The 20,883-nt window shown below is 40.3% G+C and overlaps 1 protein-coding gene across 5 annotated transcripts in view; it reads right to left on the reverse strand.

Annotated features, from left to right (window-relative positions):
* ALPK1 (alpha kinase 1) overlaps window positions 1–20,883 on the reverse strand; it is a 126,466-nt gene that overhangs the window by 47,496 nt on the left and 58,087 nt on the right. For 4 of the 5 annotated variants that reach the window (XM_042935671.1, XM_042935673.1, XM_042935669.1 and 1 more), the window contains 2 exons: window positions 17,619–17,850; window positions 12,459–12,613 (listed from right to left, as the gene is read on the reverse strand). In XM_042935671.1, the coding sequence (XP_042791605.1) occupies window positions 12,459–12,613; window positions 17,619–17,739 (276 nt within the window). In that variant the 5' untranslated portion in view covers window positions 17,740–17,850. Of the gene's footprint in view, window positions 1–12,458; window positions 12,614–17,618; window positions 17,851–19,900; window positions 19,996–20,883 lie in introns of all 5 variants that reach the window. The other variant, XM_042935670.1, reaches the window with a different exon arrangement.

The following is a 20,883-nucleotide window of genomic DNA, read 5'->3' on the forward strand; positions in this document are numbered from 1 at the left end:
TCTGACCTCTAAGCAAGCCCTTTTAAGGTCCTACCTGACAATGATTCCCGAAAGCCCAGAGATTTCTAATTCTTATACAGTGCCAGTGGGAGTAATTTACGCCTACTATGACGTTTTCAATGTCCATGAAAGAAACATATTTTGCTTCTAGTCTTTAATGGTGAATAACTATACAAAGTTCCATAACTGAGTTGGTAATACTTCCAAAATGTGACAGATTGTACATATATAGAGAAAAAGGAGCCAACTTGTTGAGTCTATTCTCATGAGGAAGCTAGTCATAGCAGTTGCTACAGGGAGACACTGCAGGACAGTGCAAAAAAAAGGGGGCTTTGATTGTACTGAGGCACTACCCCTTTGGGGTAACTTTTTTTAACTTTTTAGTTTCAACTTCTTATATATAAAGATAATAATACTGTACAGATTACTGAGAAAATTAAAGAGAACGTATGTAAAATGCTCCATAATAGATGCTCAGTAAATAGGAACTCATTATTTTGAGAGTGGATTGGGAGTAGATCTGTGGAATCACTGTCTCAGTTCTCCCATCCAAGTACTAACCAGCCCCGACACTGCTTAGCTTCCGAGATCAGATGAGATCAGGCACATTCAGGGTGGTATGGCCGTACACAATCTCTCTGTTCTCAAAACAGAAAGACAATTCAAAAAGACTCCTCTGAAGTTTACCAGTAAGAAAGAAATTAAGCTTTACTGACATTTTAAAAAGTAGATGGACACCAGCTCCTTACTTTGCCTGTGTGTCAGATGGCCCCTTAGTACAGATGTTACCTGAGGGAGCCCTCATCTTGGAGGGGCCAACAATGAGAACTCTGAACTCAATTTTCAGTTGCTTGTATTGCAGTTTCTACATATCTGGTTAAGTAGATTGACAGATGATAGTATTATAAATCACGGCTGCTTCGAAATAACTCATAATAAGAGGGAGAAAGACTATAAACATCTCAAGGCAAAATTCTTTAAAGAATTGTCAACTTTACAGGGTTTAGATTTTTTATAAACAGACAAGTTCTCCAAAATTTCCTTTCCTGTGATAAGTGGCTGACAACAGTATGCTATCCAAAAGGTATTTTGAAAATGTTTTTCAGATCGTGAGGGCTGGAAATGTTTTCATCATTGTGATCTTCATACCAAATAAAGCATCACATAAAGATAACTCACACAAATGGGAAATTTTTAACCTGTTTAAAAATCTTCTGCAGGAAGAGCTTTTACATCCTTTGTTAAAAAAAATAGTATCTTCTGATTAACTTGCAAAATGTGGAAAGTTGCAGCTGAATTTCAGCACATGATGTTTCAGGATTCATGGATGGATTGAAATATGGGGAGTATGGATTAGCTGACCTCTTTTATTTGGATCTGCTTATGTTGGAAGCATAAGGTTTTTCAACTATGACAGCCATTAAAAAAACTAAGTGTTAAAAAAACCCTATCCTACCCATATCTTCAAGGCACAGTGCTAAGATGTTAAACATAACATCTAATTAAACATATTCGATTATAATTTTAAATTGAACAAGAAGTTCTCATGCCAATAATGTAATTTAAAAAATTATCCTAAAGTGGTCATTTAATCTTTGTGTTGTTCTTAGGTTTCCATTCTATAGAAATATATATACATATGCATAGTACGTGCATATAACTTATTAAATGAAAAATTAAACGGGGACGCCTGGGTGGCTCAGTCGGTTAAGAGTCCGACTTCGGCTCAGGTCATGATCTCACGGTTCGTGGGTTCCAGCCCCGCGTCGGCCTCTGTGCTAACAGCTCGGAGCCTGGAGCCTGTTTCGGGTTCTGTATCTCCCTCTCTCTCTGCCCCTCCCCCGCTCACACTCTGTCTCTCTGTCAAAAATATATAAACATTAAAAAATATATAAAAAAAGAAAGAAAAATTACATGTATATCAGGGTGCCTGCTAAAATGTTTTTCCTGATGGGGTGGGCAAAAACAACAACAAAAATCAAAGGCAACTGATGCAGAATATATTCATCAGTGGGATAACATAAGTTTTTCTTTGGTGCTGTACCAATATAGCCTAAAAAAGAAAGGGCTAATCCCAAATATCTGAGAAATTTGTTGAGCTTAAAAATTTTTGGTGTCTGCCCTTGAGAGTGAGGCAAGTTGGTTTAATAAGCTGGGTAGATGATTTCACATCATGATAGGATGATGGCAGGCAGAGGGAGGCGGCACGTGGGGAGGTCTGGATTATATCTCAGCCTAGCCACACTCAGTAATATAGTTTAGGAGAGTCTCTTGAGCTCCCTGAACCAATCACCTCATCTGCAAAATGGGCATAATCAAATCTACTCTTGAGGGTTTTTCTCAAGATTGTATGTTGTGAACATATCAGATTGAATCCTATGAAACTGCCACGGTTTGATGTTTGTTGACATACAAAGACGATATTTTCATATTGTTTGAACTAATAGAATCCATGTCAGATATAGGGAGATGTATTTTTAGAGATGATATTTGTAAGCTCCTTAGTTTTTTCACCTATAAGATTTAGGAGGTGATGTTATTCTTACTTGCTGACAGGACTGAATAAACACCCCCCCAGGATTTATCCTTTTCTGAAGGTCACTGCTTTCTTCTGTCTGCCCGGGGACTGCAACGTGTTAATTTCCTGCATTTTGAACTTGGCTGCTCTGTCTGCTCATCTTATTCGGATCAACTCTTCCAAGACTTGGCTCAGCCTTGGGGTTTCATTATGGGGAGACATGAAGCTCATGCCATAGGGTTAGCCCTCATCAAAGGGATAACTCGCATGCCCGATTCTGTGGCAGCTGAAGTTTCGTTGGTAGAATTTTAAAAACAAGTCATCGTTTTAATTTAAAACTTGAAAGTACCGTATTAAAAGGGGCGGTTTTTGGCACAGTTTTAGAGCAGGGTTTAAATCCTTGGTGATTTTAATCAGACTCTATCTTAAAGTCTGAAACTTCATAGGCCTTGGGGCTAATATTTGTCTTTTAAGGATTCCATTCTCTGGGTGCCTAATTTTCACTTATTGAATGAAATTTATTTTTGATGAATCTGAACATTTTGTCTGGTTGCTTTTCCAAAGAAGAACTATGAGGTTCAGGAGATGAAGCTAAGGTTTTAAGTGTTGATAATAGGAAATTATAAAATTTCTGTCTTAATTAATTCTGCTCTGAGTAAAAAAGTCCCATGATGTTAGCAGAGGGAGCCCAAGGCAGATTATAGGGCAGCAGAAAGGATAGGAAGGCGGCAAGGAAAGGCTGGTCCAGTTCTACCACAGGCCCGTGTGAAGAATGGGGGTGTGCAGATTCAGGGAGATTCAGGGACCTGGGTGTCATATCCTGTGGCTCTTGCTGATGGGGTCTGTGACTTATGGTGAGCCACCTCTTTCTGTCTCTGGGTTTAAGTTCCCCACTGACCAAATGATGAGCTTGAAAGAAATGATCTCTAAATTTCCCTCCAGCTTCAATGTTCTATCATTTGATAAAGAAAGAACTTGTATTGGGGCGCCTGGGTGGCTCAGTAGGTTGAACGGTTGACTCTTGATTTCAGCTCAGGTCAAGATCTCATGGTTGGTTGTGAGATCCAGCCCTGCTTTGGGCCCCATGTCGAGCCTGCTTAAGATTTTCTCTCTCCCTCTCCCCCTGCCCCTCCTGCACTCACACATGTACTCTCTTGGAAAAAAAAAAAAGAAAGAAAGAAATTGTATTCATGCATACCAATTATGTAGATATATACACATATATTTTCCATATGTGTGTATGTGTGGGTACACAGCTGTGTGCTAAAATAATCTCCAAAAACATAACAAGAGAAGAATGATACTTAGCTTATGGCAGGCCATTAAATGGGAAGAGAAGATTCAGAAATAAGAACGTTGCAATTTCAAATCCTTCCTTTATCGGCAAAAGATGCCTTGTCCGAGTCACTTAATTAATCACCTTAGCTTGTTCATTGTTAAGATAGAAGCAATTCCGTATCTGTACTTGGTGTGAGAGAAGTGGTGCAGCATAACCTTACTACCCTTACCTAAGTTTTTCTGAACATTTGACCTGATCTGGATTTAACCGACTGAGCCACCCAGGCGCCCTTGACCTGATCTGGATCTAAAGGGGACTGAGCAACAGATACTCTTCTCTCTCTCTCTCCTGCCTTTTTCATAATGGTAAGAGATGTTTATGGTGAAGAATAAAAAAATGTATAAAGAATAAAAGTCAAGTAAATAAAAGTAAAATCCCACCACTTTCATGGAAATGCTCATCCAAATTTATGTAGATTTTGTTGTTCAGGATTAGTATTAGGTACTTTTGTAAGATGTACAGTTTAAAAGAGTTCTTGTTTTCAAATTAGCTGAGATTTCCCCCAGAGATTTAAGCCAGAAGAAGTAGCGGACTGCCATCTTAGAAAGATGGTTTCGGTTGCAGTGTAGAGTAAAGCTGGTGGGTCATGGTGATAATGAGTACTACCTGCCAATCTATTTCTGTGTCTTCCCCTCCTGAGCACATGGTAGAATGGTGTTTTCCAGCCTTCTTGATGTGAGTTGTGACTGCATCGCTTACTGTGACCTATGGTCATTTCTGTATGCACGTATGTAGAGCCACTGTGCAATTCATCATTTCCTTTTCCTCCTGCCATGGCAACTAGCAATATTCTAAATGGTAGGTATTCCATCAAGCTGGGTCCCTGAGGGGAGTGACATGAAGCAGAGCTCTCTTTCCCCCCTCAGATGGACATATAGAGACATGAAAAATCAAACCTTTATTGCTTTAAGTTTTGGCATTGCTTTTTCTGCAGTCTAACCTTACTATTCTTGTTTATACAGGGGACATGACTAGAGGTAGGGGAAGGGTTGGATATAATCTGGGAAGGAGGTGTCATGGTCTGAACCAGCACAGTTGCAGTAGGGTTGGAGAAGGGAAGATGTATTTGAGAGATATTTATGAGGAAACGGTGGGACTTGATAATTAATACGACATGAGGGTTGATGGGAAGATAGAATTAAAGATGATTCCTAGGTCTTGATTTGGGTAACTGGGAGGTTCATGATACCATTTACTGATATTGTGATCACTGGAGGAAGAGACAATGGGGTGGACGGAGCGAGCAAAAGTGGGGAGATGATGAGCCAGTTTGGGCCCTAGGGGACTTGAGATATCTGGGACATCCAAATAGAGATGGTTATTGGACTGTTGACTGCTCTATAGCCCCGAAACTGAATGAAATAGAAAGAGTGATTGGCTTTTTCCAATCTGTTTTCTCCAGCCACGTTTAAGGATGAAAAAATATAGTAAATACCCTACCCTACTTTTTTTTTCTTTTAGAAACCATTTTTGTTGAAATGTCCTTTTGAACAAATTCTGTTCTTGATTGTGGACTGTGGTATATTTTGCCTTCTTCTCTATAGAGGCATAGGACCACATACTAAGAATCTTGAGGTCATTTGAGAGTTTTTTTATTGCATTATCTTCCACATGTACATTAGCCAGCTTTCCTTTAGTGTATTAGTTTCCGGTGGCCGCCATAACAAAGCACCACAAACTGTGTGGTTTAAAGCAACGAAGATGTATTGTTTCAAAGTTCTCAAGGCTAGAAGTTCAAAATCAGGTTGTCAGCAGGACACACTCCCTCTAAGGTTGCACGCCTCTCTCTCGGCTTCTGGTGTTGCCAGAAGCCCTTGGCATTCCTTGGCCGATGGCCGCAAAACCCAACCTCTGCTGCTGTCCTCACATGGCATTCTCTCTGTATCTCTGTGTCTTCCCATGGCCTTCCTCTTCTAAGGACACCAGTCAGATTGGACTGAGGGCTCACTGTACTGCAGTATAACCTCATCTTAACTAATTACATCTGCAATGGCCCTATTTTCAAATAAAATCATACTTGGAGGCACTGAGGGTTAGGACTTCAATGCGTTTGGTGGGGGACAAATCAACCTATATCACTTGGTAAGACTGTGATAACCCCGAAATTTCAGTACCTTTAACAACAAAGTTACTTGGCTGTTGTTCATATTTAGAATTGGCTGCAGTTTGGCTCTAACTCTGAGACTCTGCTCCATGTATTTTGCCCTTTTCAGAAGCCAGGCTGAGGGAGTAGCCATGATCCTGTTCATGAGGCAAAGGAAGACTTCCAGTGGTAGAACTACACAATGGCTTATAAAGCTTCTGCTTGGAACTGGCATATGTTACTTCTAATCACATTTCATTGGCTAAGACAGGTCATATGGCCGAGCCTGTAAGAATTAGAAGAATATGTATCAAGCACCTGCCACATATTAAGTGATGGACAAATGGGAGGAACTGTTTCAACAAACAGGGCTTTTGACAAAGGTTGGTTGACGCATCTCCTCATTCTGGTGGTTTTTCCAGGACATAAACTAGGTCTTCCACTTCCTTTGCCTTTCTTTCAGTGTTCAATATATCAAATGTGTGGCACATGTTAATACTCAATAAAGTTTTCCTGAGTAAATGAATGAATATGCAGCTTGCATTCATTTTGCCTTTTGCATCTTAATGAAAAAGATCTCCACTATTAAAACCCCAAGGCACATAGTTGAAGATGAAACTTCATTTGAAAAAATCACTTGCTGAAAGAATCATAATCCAAAAATTACCTATTACTGCTTTTGAATTCTCTATTTTTTAAAAATATTTTTTAAACATTGATTCATTTTTGAGAGAGAGAGACAGGGCATGAGCAGGGGAGGAACAGAGAGAGAGGCGAGACACAGAACCCAAAGCAGGCTCCAGGCTCTGGGCTGTCAGCACAGAGCCTGATGTGGGGCTCGAACCCATGAACTGTGAGATCATGACCTGAATCATGATCTGAGCCAAGAATTCTCTATTATTAATATGAAAACTGACACCTGAAATAAATGTTTTAAAATTAGTTTTAAGAACTTCTTAAACCCAGAGCTTATTCATGGAGAAGAATTTTATTGCTTCCAGGGATAGCATCTCACCTTACCTAGTCCTCACATAATGTATCTTTCTTGAACTTGACTTTTCATTTCCTAATACATTTATAGTCATCTTTTGCTAAATACTATTCCTGTCCTCTCTGCTCTTAGGTTAATCACACTAGCCATTTTATTTTTTATTTTTTTTTTTCAACGTTTTTTTTTTATTTTTGGGACAGAGAGAGACAGAGCATGAACGGGGGAGGGGCAGAGAGAGAGGGAGACACAGAATCTGAAACAGGCTCCAGGCTCCGAGCCATCAGCCCAGAGCCTGACGCGGGGCTCGAACTCACGGACCGCGAGATCGTGACCTGGCTGAAGTCGGACGCTTAACCGACTGCGCCACCCAGGCGCCCCATACTAGCCATTTTAAAAACCTTTCCCCATAATATTGTAATGAACAACTCTTATCTTTATTCATTTTCATTTATGTTTTAATTTTTTTTATATATTTTCTAAATGCTTATTTATTTTTGTGATAAAGAACGCCAGCAGGGGAGTGGCAGAGAGAGAGGGTGACAGGATCCAAAGTGGGCTCTGTGCTGACAGCAGCTTACCTGATGCAGGGCTAGAATTCATGAACTGTGAGATCATGACCTGAGCTGAAGTCAGATGCTCAACCAACTGAACCACTCAGGAGCTCCTATTTATGTTTTAATTTTTGACCTCTTAGTACTTTAAGTAGTTTAAAAATAACAATATCAACAAGTTAAAGACAACAAGATTATCTGCAGACATATAAACATTCTGGAAGTTAAATCTATCAAACTCTGTTCATCCACAAAGCTTTTTCACCCATGATCACATAAGAAAACAACTACTTATTTATGTAGTCTCTCTTCAAATTACTGGTAGCACAGATATTTCCAAAAAAATTGTGGAATAAAAGTTATCATATTATCCATTTTCATGGTTATATAGTTAAGGAGAAAATGGGGAAAAAATCCTCATTTTGAGACTGCTTTATCTCCTTGCACCTTACTCTAGCCATCCTCTAAAAATTACCCCATATCTCTTTGCAGAGACACCCCACTAAACTTAAGTTCCCTTTCTCCACAGAAACAGGGCTGAGGAGAGGCCAGATCCTTGCCAAGATCAGGATGCCCAAATCTGCAGGAAAGCTCAAAAGCAGGGCCTGTCCAGCAACTTCTCTTAGCCCGGCAACCCAGCCTGCTCTCAACTGCGACAGACATGCAAATCCAAACATGTCCTTAATCTCCTTTTTAAAAGTTTTGTTTTCATATTTTCTTTATTTGTGCAGGAAGCATCATTTTTAGAAGTGTAAAAGTTACTGGAAAAGTTACAAAAGGTGGCATCTACACAGAGGCCGGTGCCTTCATTCCCTGGCATCTCAGAAGCAAGGAGAGTTTTACTAGTAAGAACGCTACTGTGCCCGCCCAAAACCAAGCTAAACAGAAGCTAATGGTAAATGCCTTCGATACTTTTTGGAAAAAAAAAAAAAAAAATCCATCAAAGGTTTTGCTGAATGATATTTATAAGGGCCTTACTGTTCTCTTTCAAAAACTGAAATGCCCTTCTCCGACACTTGAAAAAAATTGCTTGTGCTTTTCATCTTTTCCTCTTAGAGTGTAAACATTGTTTTGAGTGAAAAGAGCTGAAGGAGCGCTCACTTTCCCTTGAAATTTTATTTTTAAATAAGAGAGGGAGAAAATCCTTTTTCTGACTAATACTAATAATACAGGTCAAAGTGTCAGGCGATATACAATTAAATGGAAAACAAAAAAGGTTCCCCCTCTTTTTCCCACAGCACAATGGCACTGGAATATAAATTACCAATGGAGATGAAATAATACTTCAAAGCCTGTAGGGCAGGGCAGTGCAGTGTTTACAAAGTATTTTCTATGGCATGATGAGACATTAAAGATGATGGTAACCCATGGACTTGAGGGTGTTATTGAATAGTCTAAAACTAGCATGAGGTAGGATTTTAGGTCCCTATAGCCTGTGACCCCGTGATAGGCTTTGTTTCACAAGGGCAGCTGCAGTTATCAACAGATGTTTCAGCAATAAATAATTGGTATCATCTCGGAAAAGACCCATCTACCTGGGGAGAGGGCATAATACCAAAAACACTGCCCAGCTATTACAGCCACATTAATCTCCCATCTCTCCAGGTTTCTTGGGGAGCGTGCTGCAGGTGTTTTTTCTGGGAGAGAGCGAACAAACTCTCTCAAGTCAGCGAGCTTTGTGTGGAGTGTAAAGGAGGTTGGCCCCTGCCATAAATTTCTGTCTGTGGCCACACACCAAAGGAGAAAAGGTTGGGGGTGGGGAAGAAGGAGGCGGGGTGGGGGGAAGCGTGTGGGGAGGGAGGAAATGGGAGAGGCTGTGGAGAACAGAAAGCAAAGCATAAAACACATATAATTTTTCTTGATTAAGTTTAGCCTAAGAGAGTAACATTATAAATGACCCTTAATTTCACTAACTCAGGCACTCAGCATAATTCTGTGCTTAACTTTGATATGTTATTTGTGGAATTAACTTAAATTAAATTAAACTTAACAGTGGCTAGACTCTAAGTGTAATGCTAATTTTAAAAATGGAGGGGAAACTTTATGGGAAGGATTCATTTCAAGGCAAAGAAAATCATGGCAAGTTTAGATTTGTGGAAAAAAGCGTAAGAAGACATAACTTGGCTGAAGAGAAAACTCAGCAGCCTTTAACCAATTTTTCATGTAAAGAAGAGAATCTCGTAATGAATTGATTATTAAAACATGGCCAGCCCGCTTCAGTAAAGAATAATATTGAAACCAACAGATAATGGGACAAAAACAAATCATGGAATTCACTCGGGATACTTTTGGCAAGCTAAGATATCGAAAGTAGCATGAGTTCACAGAGTGCTATAGTGCTCTGTATTTACAAAACAGAGTGGTTTAGTAATTGTGCACTTGGGGTCTGACACAATAGGAAAGCATCCTAAGAGTCTTTAGGAGGTGTGGTTACTTAATTTATAGCTTGCTGGGGAAGCGAAAGAAAATGATGCTCAGAGTTCAAAAAGCTCCCAGGTTAAATACATCAGGGACTAAAGAAGCCTAATGGACTGATTCTCAGAGCTGCCACTAGTGATCTCGTGAGCCGGACACAAATGTCTTAAATTCTGTATGTCTCTATTTTCCCAACTGTGACATCCGTGCAGTATGTAGAGGGAAAGTAGAAGGAATAAATACAGTCTAACAACTATGAACAGCTTGTCTGCCAACTCACATTAGCTCCCAAACGCAGCAAGACCCAGTTTTTAAAATACCATCTTGAGTTTTTCATCTAGAGTCACTAACAGCTTTGCATGCGGCGAGGGGGATCTGGTGATTGCGGGATGGACCAAGAGGAGTAAAACCCTGGTTGTCATGGTGTGATGTGTCTCCCTCTCTCAGCCTATGTTTGGAGTTCAGAGGAAATTTCTAAGCCCCAAAGGTCAAAGAAGAGGTCCTGTTCTCACCTTCCTTGGAAGCCTTGAACGTTCTACGCCACCAGCGGCCGAATCACACAAGGCTTCCCAAGCAGGTGAAGCAACTATGGCTTTTCAGGAACTGGCCCAAGTTTAAACAAGTTCCTGGAATTAATGGGAAGGAGATTGCTTTTACGGTTGGTCTCCTGGAAACTTCACATTGGAGTCTCCTTTTACCCCTTACCTTGTTCCTTCTCCCCTCACATCCCTGATCAGGCTCTCTGACTTTCCTCTTTTCTTTAGAACGTTGGTTCTCAAGCTCTAGCATGCGTGAGAATCTTCTGGAGGGCTTGTCTATGCTTATTGCCAGGCCCAGAGTTTTCGATTTGGTAAGTCTTGGGTGGGGCCCAAGAATCTGAATATCCCACAAGTTTCTAGTGCTGCTGCTGTGAGGTCTCATTTTAAGTATCACTTCTCCAGAGCTGCCCTGTGCAATAAAACCGTAGGCCTAGCCACATGTGGCTATTTATATAAAAATTGATTTTTAAAAATTAAATAACACAAAAAAGTTCAGTTCTCATGCTTGCCACATTTCAAGTGCTGGAGAGCCAAAGTGGCCGGGGCCTAATGCACTGGGCAGCAGAGCTATGGAACATTTCCTGCATCGCAGGAAGTTCTACTGGATAGCCTACATCTTGCTTTAGAGTAAACAAGTCTTGGGGATTCTACCTGTGCTTTCAAGTTCCTCACATGGGGCTTTCTGAAGGAGAATCGGTAGCTAGATGGAGGAAGGGGTAGCTCCACCACTCAGAGGTCTGTTCCCCTGGGCACGTTAATCTCCCTGCACCTTAATTCCCTCATCTGTAAAATGGGGATGATAATGGTGGTAATTACAGGAGGGCCATTTTGAGAAGTAAAGGAGATGATATATGTGTGAGCACTTTGTAAAATCTGCAGTGATACGCAAACCATAGTTATTATTCCATTCCCCTTTTCCACATATACCAAGCCTGGTCATTTAAGATCGCTGGTTCACCACTGCATTCTTTCCAAATACCCACTTTCCTTTTCCTGCAGTCTCCAGTCTGCTTAACCTCAGTCTGTTTGTTTATATTTTTGGCGGGGGTAAGTCATGGGAAAAGTGGGGGCTTTGCTATTTCTACTAAGTCTCCAAAGATGCCATTATATGTACATAGATCAGGGAACCTTTCCCAGATTTCTGTTTCAGTAGGCAAACACAATACCTGTACACTTGTTTTGGGGGTGACCCCAAATCACATTCTCATGTAAACTGATGCAATAAAAATGTTAGGATATTATCGTTGCTTGTAATGCCTGGTGTCCAGAAAAACATATATTTTTACATGAGAAAAAATACAGATAAGCTAATAGACTCTCTTCCTTGACAATCATCTGAGAGAATGTAAGTAAAAAAACAATGCTACTAAAAAGAACAATGACAGTCTGTGTAGCATCCCTAGAACATAAGGCTGAAACCTGAGCTCAGATCTGAGTTCATGTGCTATTCCTGAGGTCCTCTTCTATCCAAGGAAGAGATAGCAGTTTGATCAATTTCCAAGAAGTGATTTGAGGAATAAGCAGGTCAATGACTTTGATTTAATGCTTCCTGAACAGCCCGCATTGTGAGGAGACAAGGGAATGAGGAGGATCCCGGGTTTGGGAAGGGGCATGGTGGACAGCATGTCATATTGATGAAATAATGGTGAATGATTTTTTTTTCAAGCTACTCAACCCTTAAAAAGGAGCATTTCAAAATAAAAATGCTAAGAGACACGGCAGAACCAAAACCAGTGCTTCTGGACTACCAGGGATATAATAAACATTTCAGGATGACAGTTTTCTCGATAGACCTACTGACCACTCTTCTTCACTTTTACTTGCTTTGGCTTCCAACAGAAGGTCTTACAGGCAGGCAACGCTTTCTAAAAGCTATTTCCCCCACATTAGTCAATCTGGCAGAGCTGACCATAAGGGTAGGGGCTGTCTTATGCTTCAAAGAAATTTAATCTATTAGACCACTTAGAGGCTAAATGCCTCACTTCAGGGTGTCAGAGGAACAGGTGGTGTGGCTCTTCCTACCAGTAACTGCTGCAACCCGGCGCCAATCACATCCTGCAGGTTTGTTTTGTCCTCTGGGCTCACAGCTTGTTTGTACTGCCACTTTTCAGGCACGAAGGGCCACTTCATTTCCTTTGCCTCCTGGATCAGGGTCCTTAATTCACTGGGGAGTGAAGCTGAAAAGGTCAGAGTTCAGGTAAGGAAATTGCAGTCAAAGAAAAGGCTGTTGAGTTACCAATGTTATGATGAAGCACCTCAGTGGCAAAAAAAAAATTTTCCTACCTCTTGCTGGCTGGTCTGAGCTGGTGGTTCTGACTCAAAGAATAATAGCGCAAAGCTATCTGTCAGGGGTGGCCCTGGTCTACTTTGCCCTTCAGGTAAATTGGGGTAGTCAGGCATTAAGAAAGGTTTTTAGCAGGAAGTAAAGCACTTCAGTGACTATCTCTGCATGAAGAATCAGAGAAAGGAATGAAGGAAATATTATTTTCCCTGTAAAATGAGAAAGGGACTGAGATGGAATGACATCTGGGGCTTGTGGCAGCTGGGTAATGCAGAGAGTCAATTTGTACAACCTCTTTTTACTTCTCCAAGACCTCGCCTCACCTCATACTTTCACTATGGACTACATCTGAATATTGACAATGGCTACAAAAAAATGAAATTTGAAATGGTATCAACTTATTGTGGGATGGCTTTGTATTACATTAGTAGACACATTCGATCTCTTCCTGGGCACCAAACCTCATTATAGAGGTCCACAATATCCTGTCCAAACTTGGAAAACCCAAAAAGTTCTGGAAACTAGAAGGTTTTTTTCTTAAGTTTGGCACCCAAACCAGACTTGAACTGACTAGAGGGTACTTATGGTCTTGTTTATCTTACTGAGTGAGAAGCCAAAAGTTTTGTTGTAAAAATTATGTTTGACTATAGGTGCTGTCCAGCTTCCACCAGAGTATGAATGTAGTAGATGGTACATGTTCCATACTACCTTCCTAACTTGAAAAATTCTGAATTCTGAAGCACATGTGAACCCCAAGTGGTCTGAATAAGGGATTATGGACCTGATTATATGACTGCCAGCTATAAATCTCTAGGTGCTTATGTTACAGACATTTCATACTCAAAAATATCTAAAACTGAACTCACTGTCTTTTTTCTAAATCTGTTTCTTTATTTTGACGAATGCTACCACCATTCACTGAGTCACCAAGTCTGAAACTTAAAAGTCAGTCTAGATTCTTTGCTCTCTCTTCCTTGTTGAATCTAACTGGCTATTGAAATCTGTAGATCCTAAAAAATCCATTTCCTTCTTTTCATTATCAGTAATTCTTGCCTGAACCCCTGCTTCCTATCTTGCCTCATCCACTCCAACTTCCACACTGTTGATCCCCATTTTGCTTAAAAAAAAAATGGAGCAGTCCATTGCCCTGCATACAGTTCTTTAATGACTTTGTATACTCTGTCCTCATTTTTGCATTGCCTTCTCCCAGTCCTTTCATGATCAAGTTCAGGCCCACTGGCTTTAGCACTCAGTGCAAACTTGGGTACTTCTCATCAGCCTGCCATGAGATGTCCATCCCACAGAATTGAGATGTCCCTCCTGAGTGCTCCCAAGTCCCCAAATGCAGATGCCCTTTCAGTGTTCATCCCACTGCTCTGAAACCATACTGTCCTCTCATTGGACTATGAGCTCTCTGAAGACAAGCATCGTGCGTTATTGCTGTTGTAATTCACACCCTGATGGTTAAAAGGATTTGTCTTATATCTACATGAGACATGCTAAATAGGACCCAAGAGATATGACAGAGAGAGTAAAACACAAAAAGAAGAGAAGGAAGAAAACCTAACTCTGCCTTGGTCCATGATGCCTTTCTGTGTCCTTGCCAAGTGGGCAAATGTATGGATGACTGCTGGTGAGGAGACACTGCTTGGCATTGAGAGGGTATCAGATGGGCCACACCAGTGAGTAATCCATACTGACTATTGAGGATGATTTATAAATATCACACTGAAATCATTGCTTCCTGATTCAGCAACCCAGAACTACGGAGCACTGACTGTGTGATAGCACTCCTCCAAAGAAAGCAGAGCCATGGCATTAGGGACCTATGTGGTCATAATCTGCTGGAAAGCTTGGCCCTCTGATTGCCAGAAATGCTCCAGTATGTATGTAAAGAAAGTTTCTTAAATGATATTTCTAAATAGTTGGGAATAGGATGACTACTCAGTCCTGTTCACTTAGGACAGTTCTCTGTGGTCCTCCTGTACTTATTAATAGTGCTCCTTCTTGTTCTCAAGTGTCCCAGTTTGACCAATAAATTTGGACACTCTGCCTGTGAGTATCAAGCTCTGGAGTCAAATGAGTAGTCAAATGACAACAAGAATCTGATATCTGGATTCAAAAAATTTCACCATATGTTGGCACTGAATGGTCTCAATATTTTCAATTTTTTTTCATGATGATGGAGAAAATCTGATTCTGTACAACTCATTTTGCCTCCTCCACACTACCCTTTCCTTACAGATCATGCCAGAACATGGATAGTCCAGTGTGGCACACTGAAATAAATGATGCTTCTGAAATACATTTAAAAAATATATCTCTGTTTGAGAGAGGGAGGGAAGCAAACCATAAGAGACTCTTAAATACAGAGAACAAACTGAGGGTGATGGGAGGATGGGAAGAGGGGAAATATGGGTGATGGGCATTGAGGAGGGCACTTGTTGGGATGAGCACTGGGTGTTGTATGTAAGTGATGAACCATGGGAATCTACCCCAAAAACCAAGAGCACACTTTACTGTATGTTAGCCAATTTGATAGTAAATTATATTATATAAAATATACCATATGATGTAATAAAATATACCATATACATATGGTGTATGTATATATATACATATATACGTATATATGTGTATATATATGCATATATATATATACATATACATATATATGTGTGTATATATATATATACATATATATATGTATATGTATATATATATATATGTATCTGTTTAGATTTCAGTTCCTTCTCTATTTCTTTTTTTTTTTTTTTAATTTTTTTTTTTTTAACGTTTATTTATTTTTGAGACAGAGAGAGACAGAGCATGAACGGGGGAGGGTCAGAGAGAGAGGGAGACACAGAATCGGAAGCAGGCTCCAGGCTCTGAGCCATCAGCCCAGAGCCCGACGCGGGGCTCGAACTCACGGACCATGAGATCGTGACCTGAGCTGAAGTCGGAGGCTTAACCGACTGAGCCACCCAGGCGCCCCTCCTTCTCTATTTCTGAGGAAGTTGCTAGAGGTAGTCACCCATGTTGGCAAGGACAATTTCTGAGGGAAGAGAACAGGGTTGTGAAGAGGAGGGAAAGAACAAAAACCACAGTAATCATGTTTAGAGTTCTCTGGCTTGCCCTGTCACCATAAGTTGCCCTGTACTAATACCTTTCTCTTGGAGCACATGTGAGTGACCACTTAAGTCACTAGTATGGCTCAGAAACCACCTGCTAAGGGAGGGACTCTGCACTCACACTGCATTCAGTTGTACTGATGGTGCTTGGGGTGGATCATGAAGCCTGCCTCCATGCGGATGGGTTAATGCTGAGATTATCAATGGCTCAGCACAAATTTCCTCCTGCACTGGCTTATCAGATTCAGCCAACCCCAGCAGTCAGCCACTGACGGAGCAGTATCCTCTTCTGCCTTTCTGATCACTTACTTCCCCAAGCAGCGTACCTGAAGGGCCGTTGCTAATCGAATGATTTTGTAGCCCTGATTTGCCTTATCTGGAACTAAACTGATTATTTCTCCTCTTCTGTGGCACTTGGGAAGAAAAAAGAAGAAAATGCTACCCAAGTGGGGGCTCTGAGTTTTCACTAGGGAGAACACAAAGCTTGAAGGAATTTGGGCTAAAGAGACAAAGGATGCCACGTAGTAAAAGGACAAGAGAAAAACTTCAGCAGCTAGAACACAATACGCTGGCCCTGAGGGAACTAGAACCAGCCCTGCAGTGTGTTCTGGAGGCGCCAAGTACCCGCCGTTCCCTGACAAGGGGCTAACACCTGCCAGGGTGTGCCCAGGCTGATGGGCACGTATAACTAGCAAGCAAAATCACGCAGTGGTGTGTCTGGCTAATAAAGAAGGAAAACACATAAACTAAGGTGTTGTGAAACAATGGGACATGGGGCATTTTTACCTTGAAAGGGGCACAAATAACGGATTACAAAAATTTAAGACGCCTCTAGGTACCTGAAGTGCCTCTGTGTGTGTGTGCCAGTATACAAGAATGTGGGAAAGACTCCTCCAGAACCTTTCCCATTACATAATCATCCACAACAAAAGAGGTGGGGAGTGTGCATTTTATGTCATCTTATCTCTACAAGGAATAGCCAGTCACTAAAAATACAAAAAAAAAAAAAAAAAAATTAAAAGCACATAAAAGGGATACACTTATAGAAACGCAGGAAAATTTATTCAAATGTTGAAAGGAAAGAAAATTCCCTCTCCAAAACTGGCTATGGAAAAAATAAATGTTTTAACTTTCTAGACTTTGTGATCAAAACTTCTCAAACAATGACTCATCTAAAACTATGAATGGCATAAACTATGAAATGAGCAAAAGGCCAAATTCTTAAACCCTGATAATGATGCAATCAGTATTCATCGGTATGAAAGGATTTATTTTACAAATGGCATGTGAATGCAGCATGAGAAATGTATTGATAATAAAAAAAAAGAAAGATTGGACCAATGAGATGACATATTTATGGAAACCGTAGAAGCCTATGGAAACTGATGAGGCACAAAAGCTTAGTTTGAAAAAAGTATATGCCACCATTCAGAAGTTGCTTCAATTTTTTAATAATTGAAATTTACGAGCACCAGCCTACTTGCACCCTTTGTTCTTCTTGAACTAAACTGTTTTCTTGTAGCCTCATGTTTACTGAAGCCTAAAATTAGAACTGACAGCAATTCACTGCAACAAAGTGGGCTTCCTCCCCTGCCCGTCCGCCTGTAGCCCATGTCCCATTCATGCCCTAGAAATCCACTCATCTCTCGGTGGTCATCTGCCAAGAGAAGAAAAATAGGGCAGAGATGAAAACATGTCGTTCAGGCAGGGGAGTTGAGAGCAAACTTGCTGGCTTCTCCCTCCCCCCAGCGCCTCTCCTCAGGACCTCACCTCTGCACTGCTCGTCCTTGCTCTTGTCCTCCTCCGACACATCTGACGCCTCCAACAAGAGCCGGTCCAGCACTTGCTTGCACTCTTGCAGTAGTGTAGCTACGGCTTTTTGATTATTCATGATGATTACTCTTCCTCAACGATGAGTCAAGTGTCCCTGGGTCTATGGTGATCAATTACCCAGAAGAAGACATCGATTCTCAATAAAAGAGCCTCTTCAAGGCGAAGGTACCTGGTGAACAAAAGCGAGAGAAAGATGATTAACTGAAGCATCATCAATTATCTGTAAGACTCAAGCAGGGAGGGATAATAGGGCAAACACATGAAAATACATGACAGCCCCGGAGGACTTTATTAGGGGAGTGTGTGAAATTACTGCAGGGCCTGGTCTAGATGGGCAGCACCTCGAAGGCGTCAGAGAGCAGAAGGGAGAGGGTCCTGGTGCAGACCTTGGTTACCCGCAGTGATGTCAGTGGAATCTCATGAAGCCAAATGAAATGAATATACTCTGTGATTTATGTATCTTCTGCATACTTCCCATCAGTGCCTCTGGATCCCAGTGGCACCGCACTTTCTGTCTCTCCGGAAGTCTACAGGAAGCATCTGGCTAACAGTTCTAATATTCAGATACAAGCACATGGTGATATGAAGTTTACCATTCTCATAACCCACTACTGATTTCCCCTGTGAGGTATTCTTCATGGTATTTAGCATCATATAATTTGGACCAAGATAGGCAATGACAGATGCCAAATTTAAAGCTCTTCACCGCCAGGCGTATTGCCAAATAAAATAGAGAAATGATATCCCAGAAAGCCCAATTTCCTAGATCTAGTGTATGGATGAATTTTTGGATGAGAGATTGCATATGTAAATATGAATATACTATAATGATCTATTGCAGTCAAGGTAATATCACGAACAAAATAAATTACTAACAGTACAAAAGTGCCTGGCAAATAAATACCAGAAAATTACTGGATTAACACATCTTTATTATCTTACAGATCATAAACAAATAAATAAATAAGAATACTATCTTATTATCTATAAATCTTCCCTTTATTAAGGAATGTACACTGTAAACAAAACAAACTTCCTTTGTTTACAATGAACAAATGAAACAAAGAAACTCTTCCTGAGTTTGCCAGAATAGAGTGGAGCTGCTACAGGGCTTAGACATTCTTATAGGGCACGTAGAATTTTTAAAAAAATTTTTTAATCTTTATTTATTTTTGAGAGAGAGACAGAGTGTGAGCAGGGGAGGAGCAGAGAAAGAGGGAGACACAGAATCCAAAGCAGGCTCCAGGCTCTATGCTGTGAGCACAGAGCCCAATGCGGGGCTCAAACTCACAAACCGCGAGATCATGACCTGAGCCCAAGTGGGACGCTTAACCGACTGAGCCACCCAGGCGCCCCTAGGGCACATAGAATTTTATTACCAAAGCAAGAGAGTCTGAAAGGGAAGAAAGTAACAAATGTATGGATGGCTCATGTCCCTTCATCTCCTGGCTTATACATGCAGGGAAGTAATCATTAAAAATATTAAAGTCATGAATTGCTGCGTAGGTGTTGGGATAAAAAATCTTATTTTAAGAAGCTAGTCTTGAATTTTAAATAGCAAGAAAATATTTTTCTTTCTTTTTTTTTTTTCCTTAACAGGAACAGAAAATGAAAGATGAACTAACTGTGTAATATAAACTTTTCACTTTTTCATTCTAACCTGGCTGGTATACTTTATATACTTGGGGTTTGAAAACACACACACGTTCTTTAGACAGAAAACTGCCAAAGCAAAGTTTCAGGATGTTACAGGCTTGTTTCCTTAAAATAATGGTGTATTGTTGGTGAAAAACACAAGTAGAGTACTTGGATACAAAATTCCTGTTTCTTGAAAGAGAATTCACAGAAGTGAGATTGTGATGAATTAGTTACTGGATGCATTTAAGCATAAGTAAAATTAAATCTCTCTTCTGTTTAAGATGTTTCGGAAAGTATTCCTGCATGGATTGGGTTGTGGTACTAAATGGTTTCCAATGTCCCTTTTAGCTCAAGTATTTTTAAATGAATGTTGTATGGTAAGAGCTGGCCATTAGCTTGCCTTTCTACGAAAGGAACCAAGAAGTAAGGGCTGGTCAGAGAGCTAATTAGTGGACTAGCACGAGCAAGAAGCCATGTAGCAATGGAATGGCCCACCATTCCTGAAAAAGGGAGCTGTGCTCTACTGGAGGGTTAGCATGGAGATTGAGAAATGCAGTTGGTAATTGAGAAACTTAACAAACCTTGCTTGAAATTAACTGAAGGTGAGTAGGACACACTCCTTTTTCTTCAAATGAAAGGAAGAAGGGGGTTCTCTTTTTAGGATCCTCTTTAGGACCTCATATAGAAAGAAGAGTATAATAAGAAAATATGAAGAACTCATGCACAAAGAAATAATCTTGTACTGTGATGTAATGTTAATAGCACATCATCCCTTTGTCTAAAGGCTTAGAATAATGTTTTGTTGGTGCTATATCATCCTCTTAAGGTAGAAGGTAGTCTTTTGTTATACTGACAAATTAAAATAAACTTTAATTGCTCTGTTTCTGTAAATGTTTAAACAGAAAGAGCATGTAGTAATGAATAGAGGACTTGGATATAGGGAAACTGTTACACATAATAGTGTTCAACAGATATTTGTGACTAATTCCACTTCATTCTCTATCGTCAACTATTTGTGAGACCTCTGAGATTCACTGTGGAGACTCATTTTTCTTATCTCTATTTTAAGGGGGTTAAGTGGGAACAATTGCTAGTATCTTTCCAGGTCTTAAATTACATACTCAGCAGATTGTCTATTTTGCCTAAGAATATCTGATACTTATTTATTGCATAATTCTTGGCTCTTTTGAGAACACTTAGGTATAATATTCTTATGTATACTTTTCTCTGTGGTTTAGAAATGTTGGCTTGAATCTTAGAGGTTGATTACTAAATAAATATAACTCTGCTTTTGTTCCCTCACTTGAAACCCTAAAGTCTACAGGATCATAAATCTCTTCCTTTTGTCTAAGTGCTGTGAAAGAGAGATAAGAAATGTGGTCTGTGAGGGCAAACAACAGGACTTGTCCTAATAATTTGGGTGAAACTAGAGCAGGTTAATGGGAGATTTTTTGAGGATATGATGCTTGAATTAAACTTTGTAAGAAGAACGGTGTTTAATGAAATTAAAATGGTAGGGAACAGCCATAATGCAGAAAGAAATATAGAAGAAATGAAAGAAGGC

The sequence above is a fragment of the Panthera leo genome, chromosome B1 (assembly GCF_018350215.1).
Source record: "Panthera leo isolate Ple1 chromosome B1, P.leo_Ple1_pat1.1, whole genome shotgun sequence".
Classification (NCBI taxonomy): Eukaryota; Metazoa; Chordata; class Mammalia; order Carnivora; family Felidae; genus Panthera; species Panthera leo.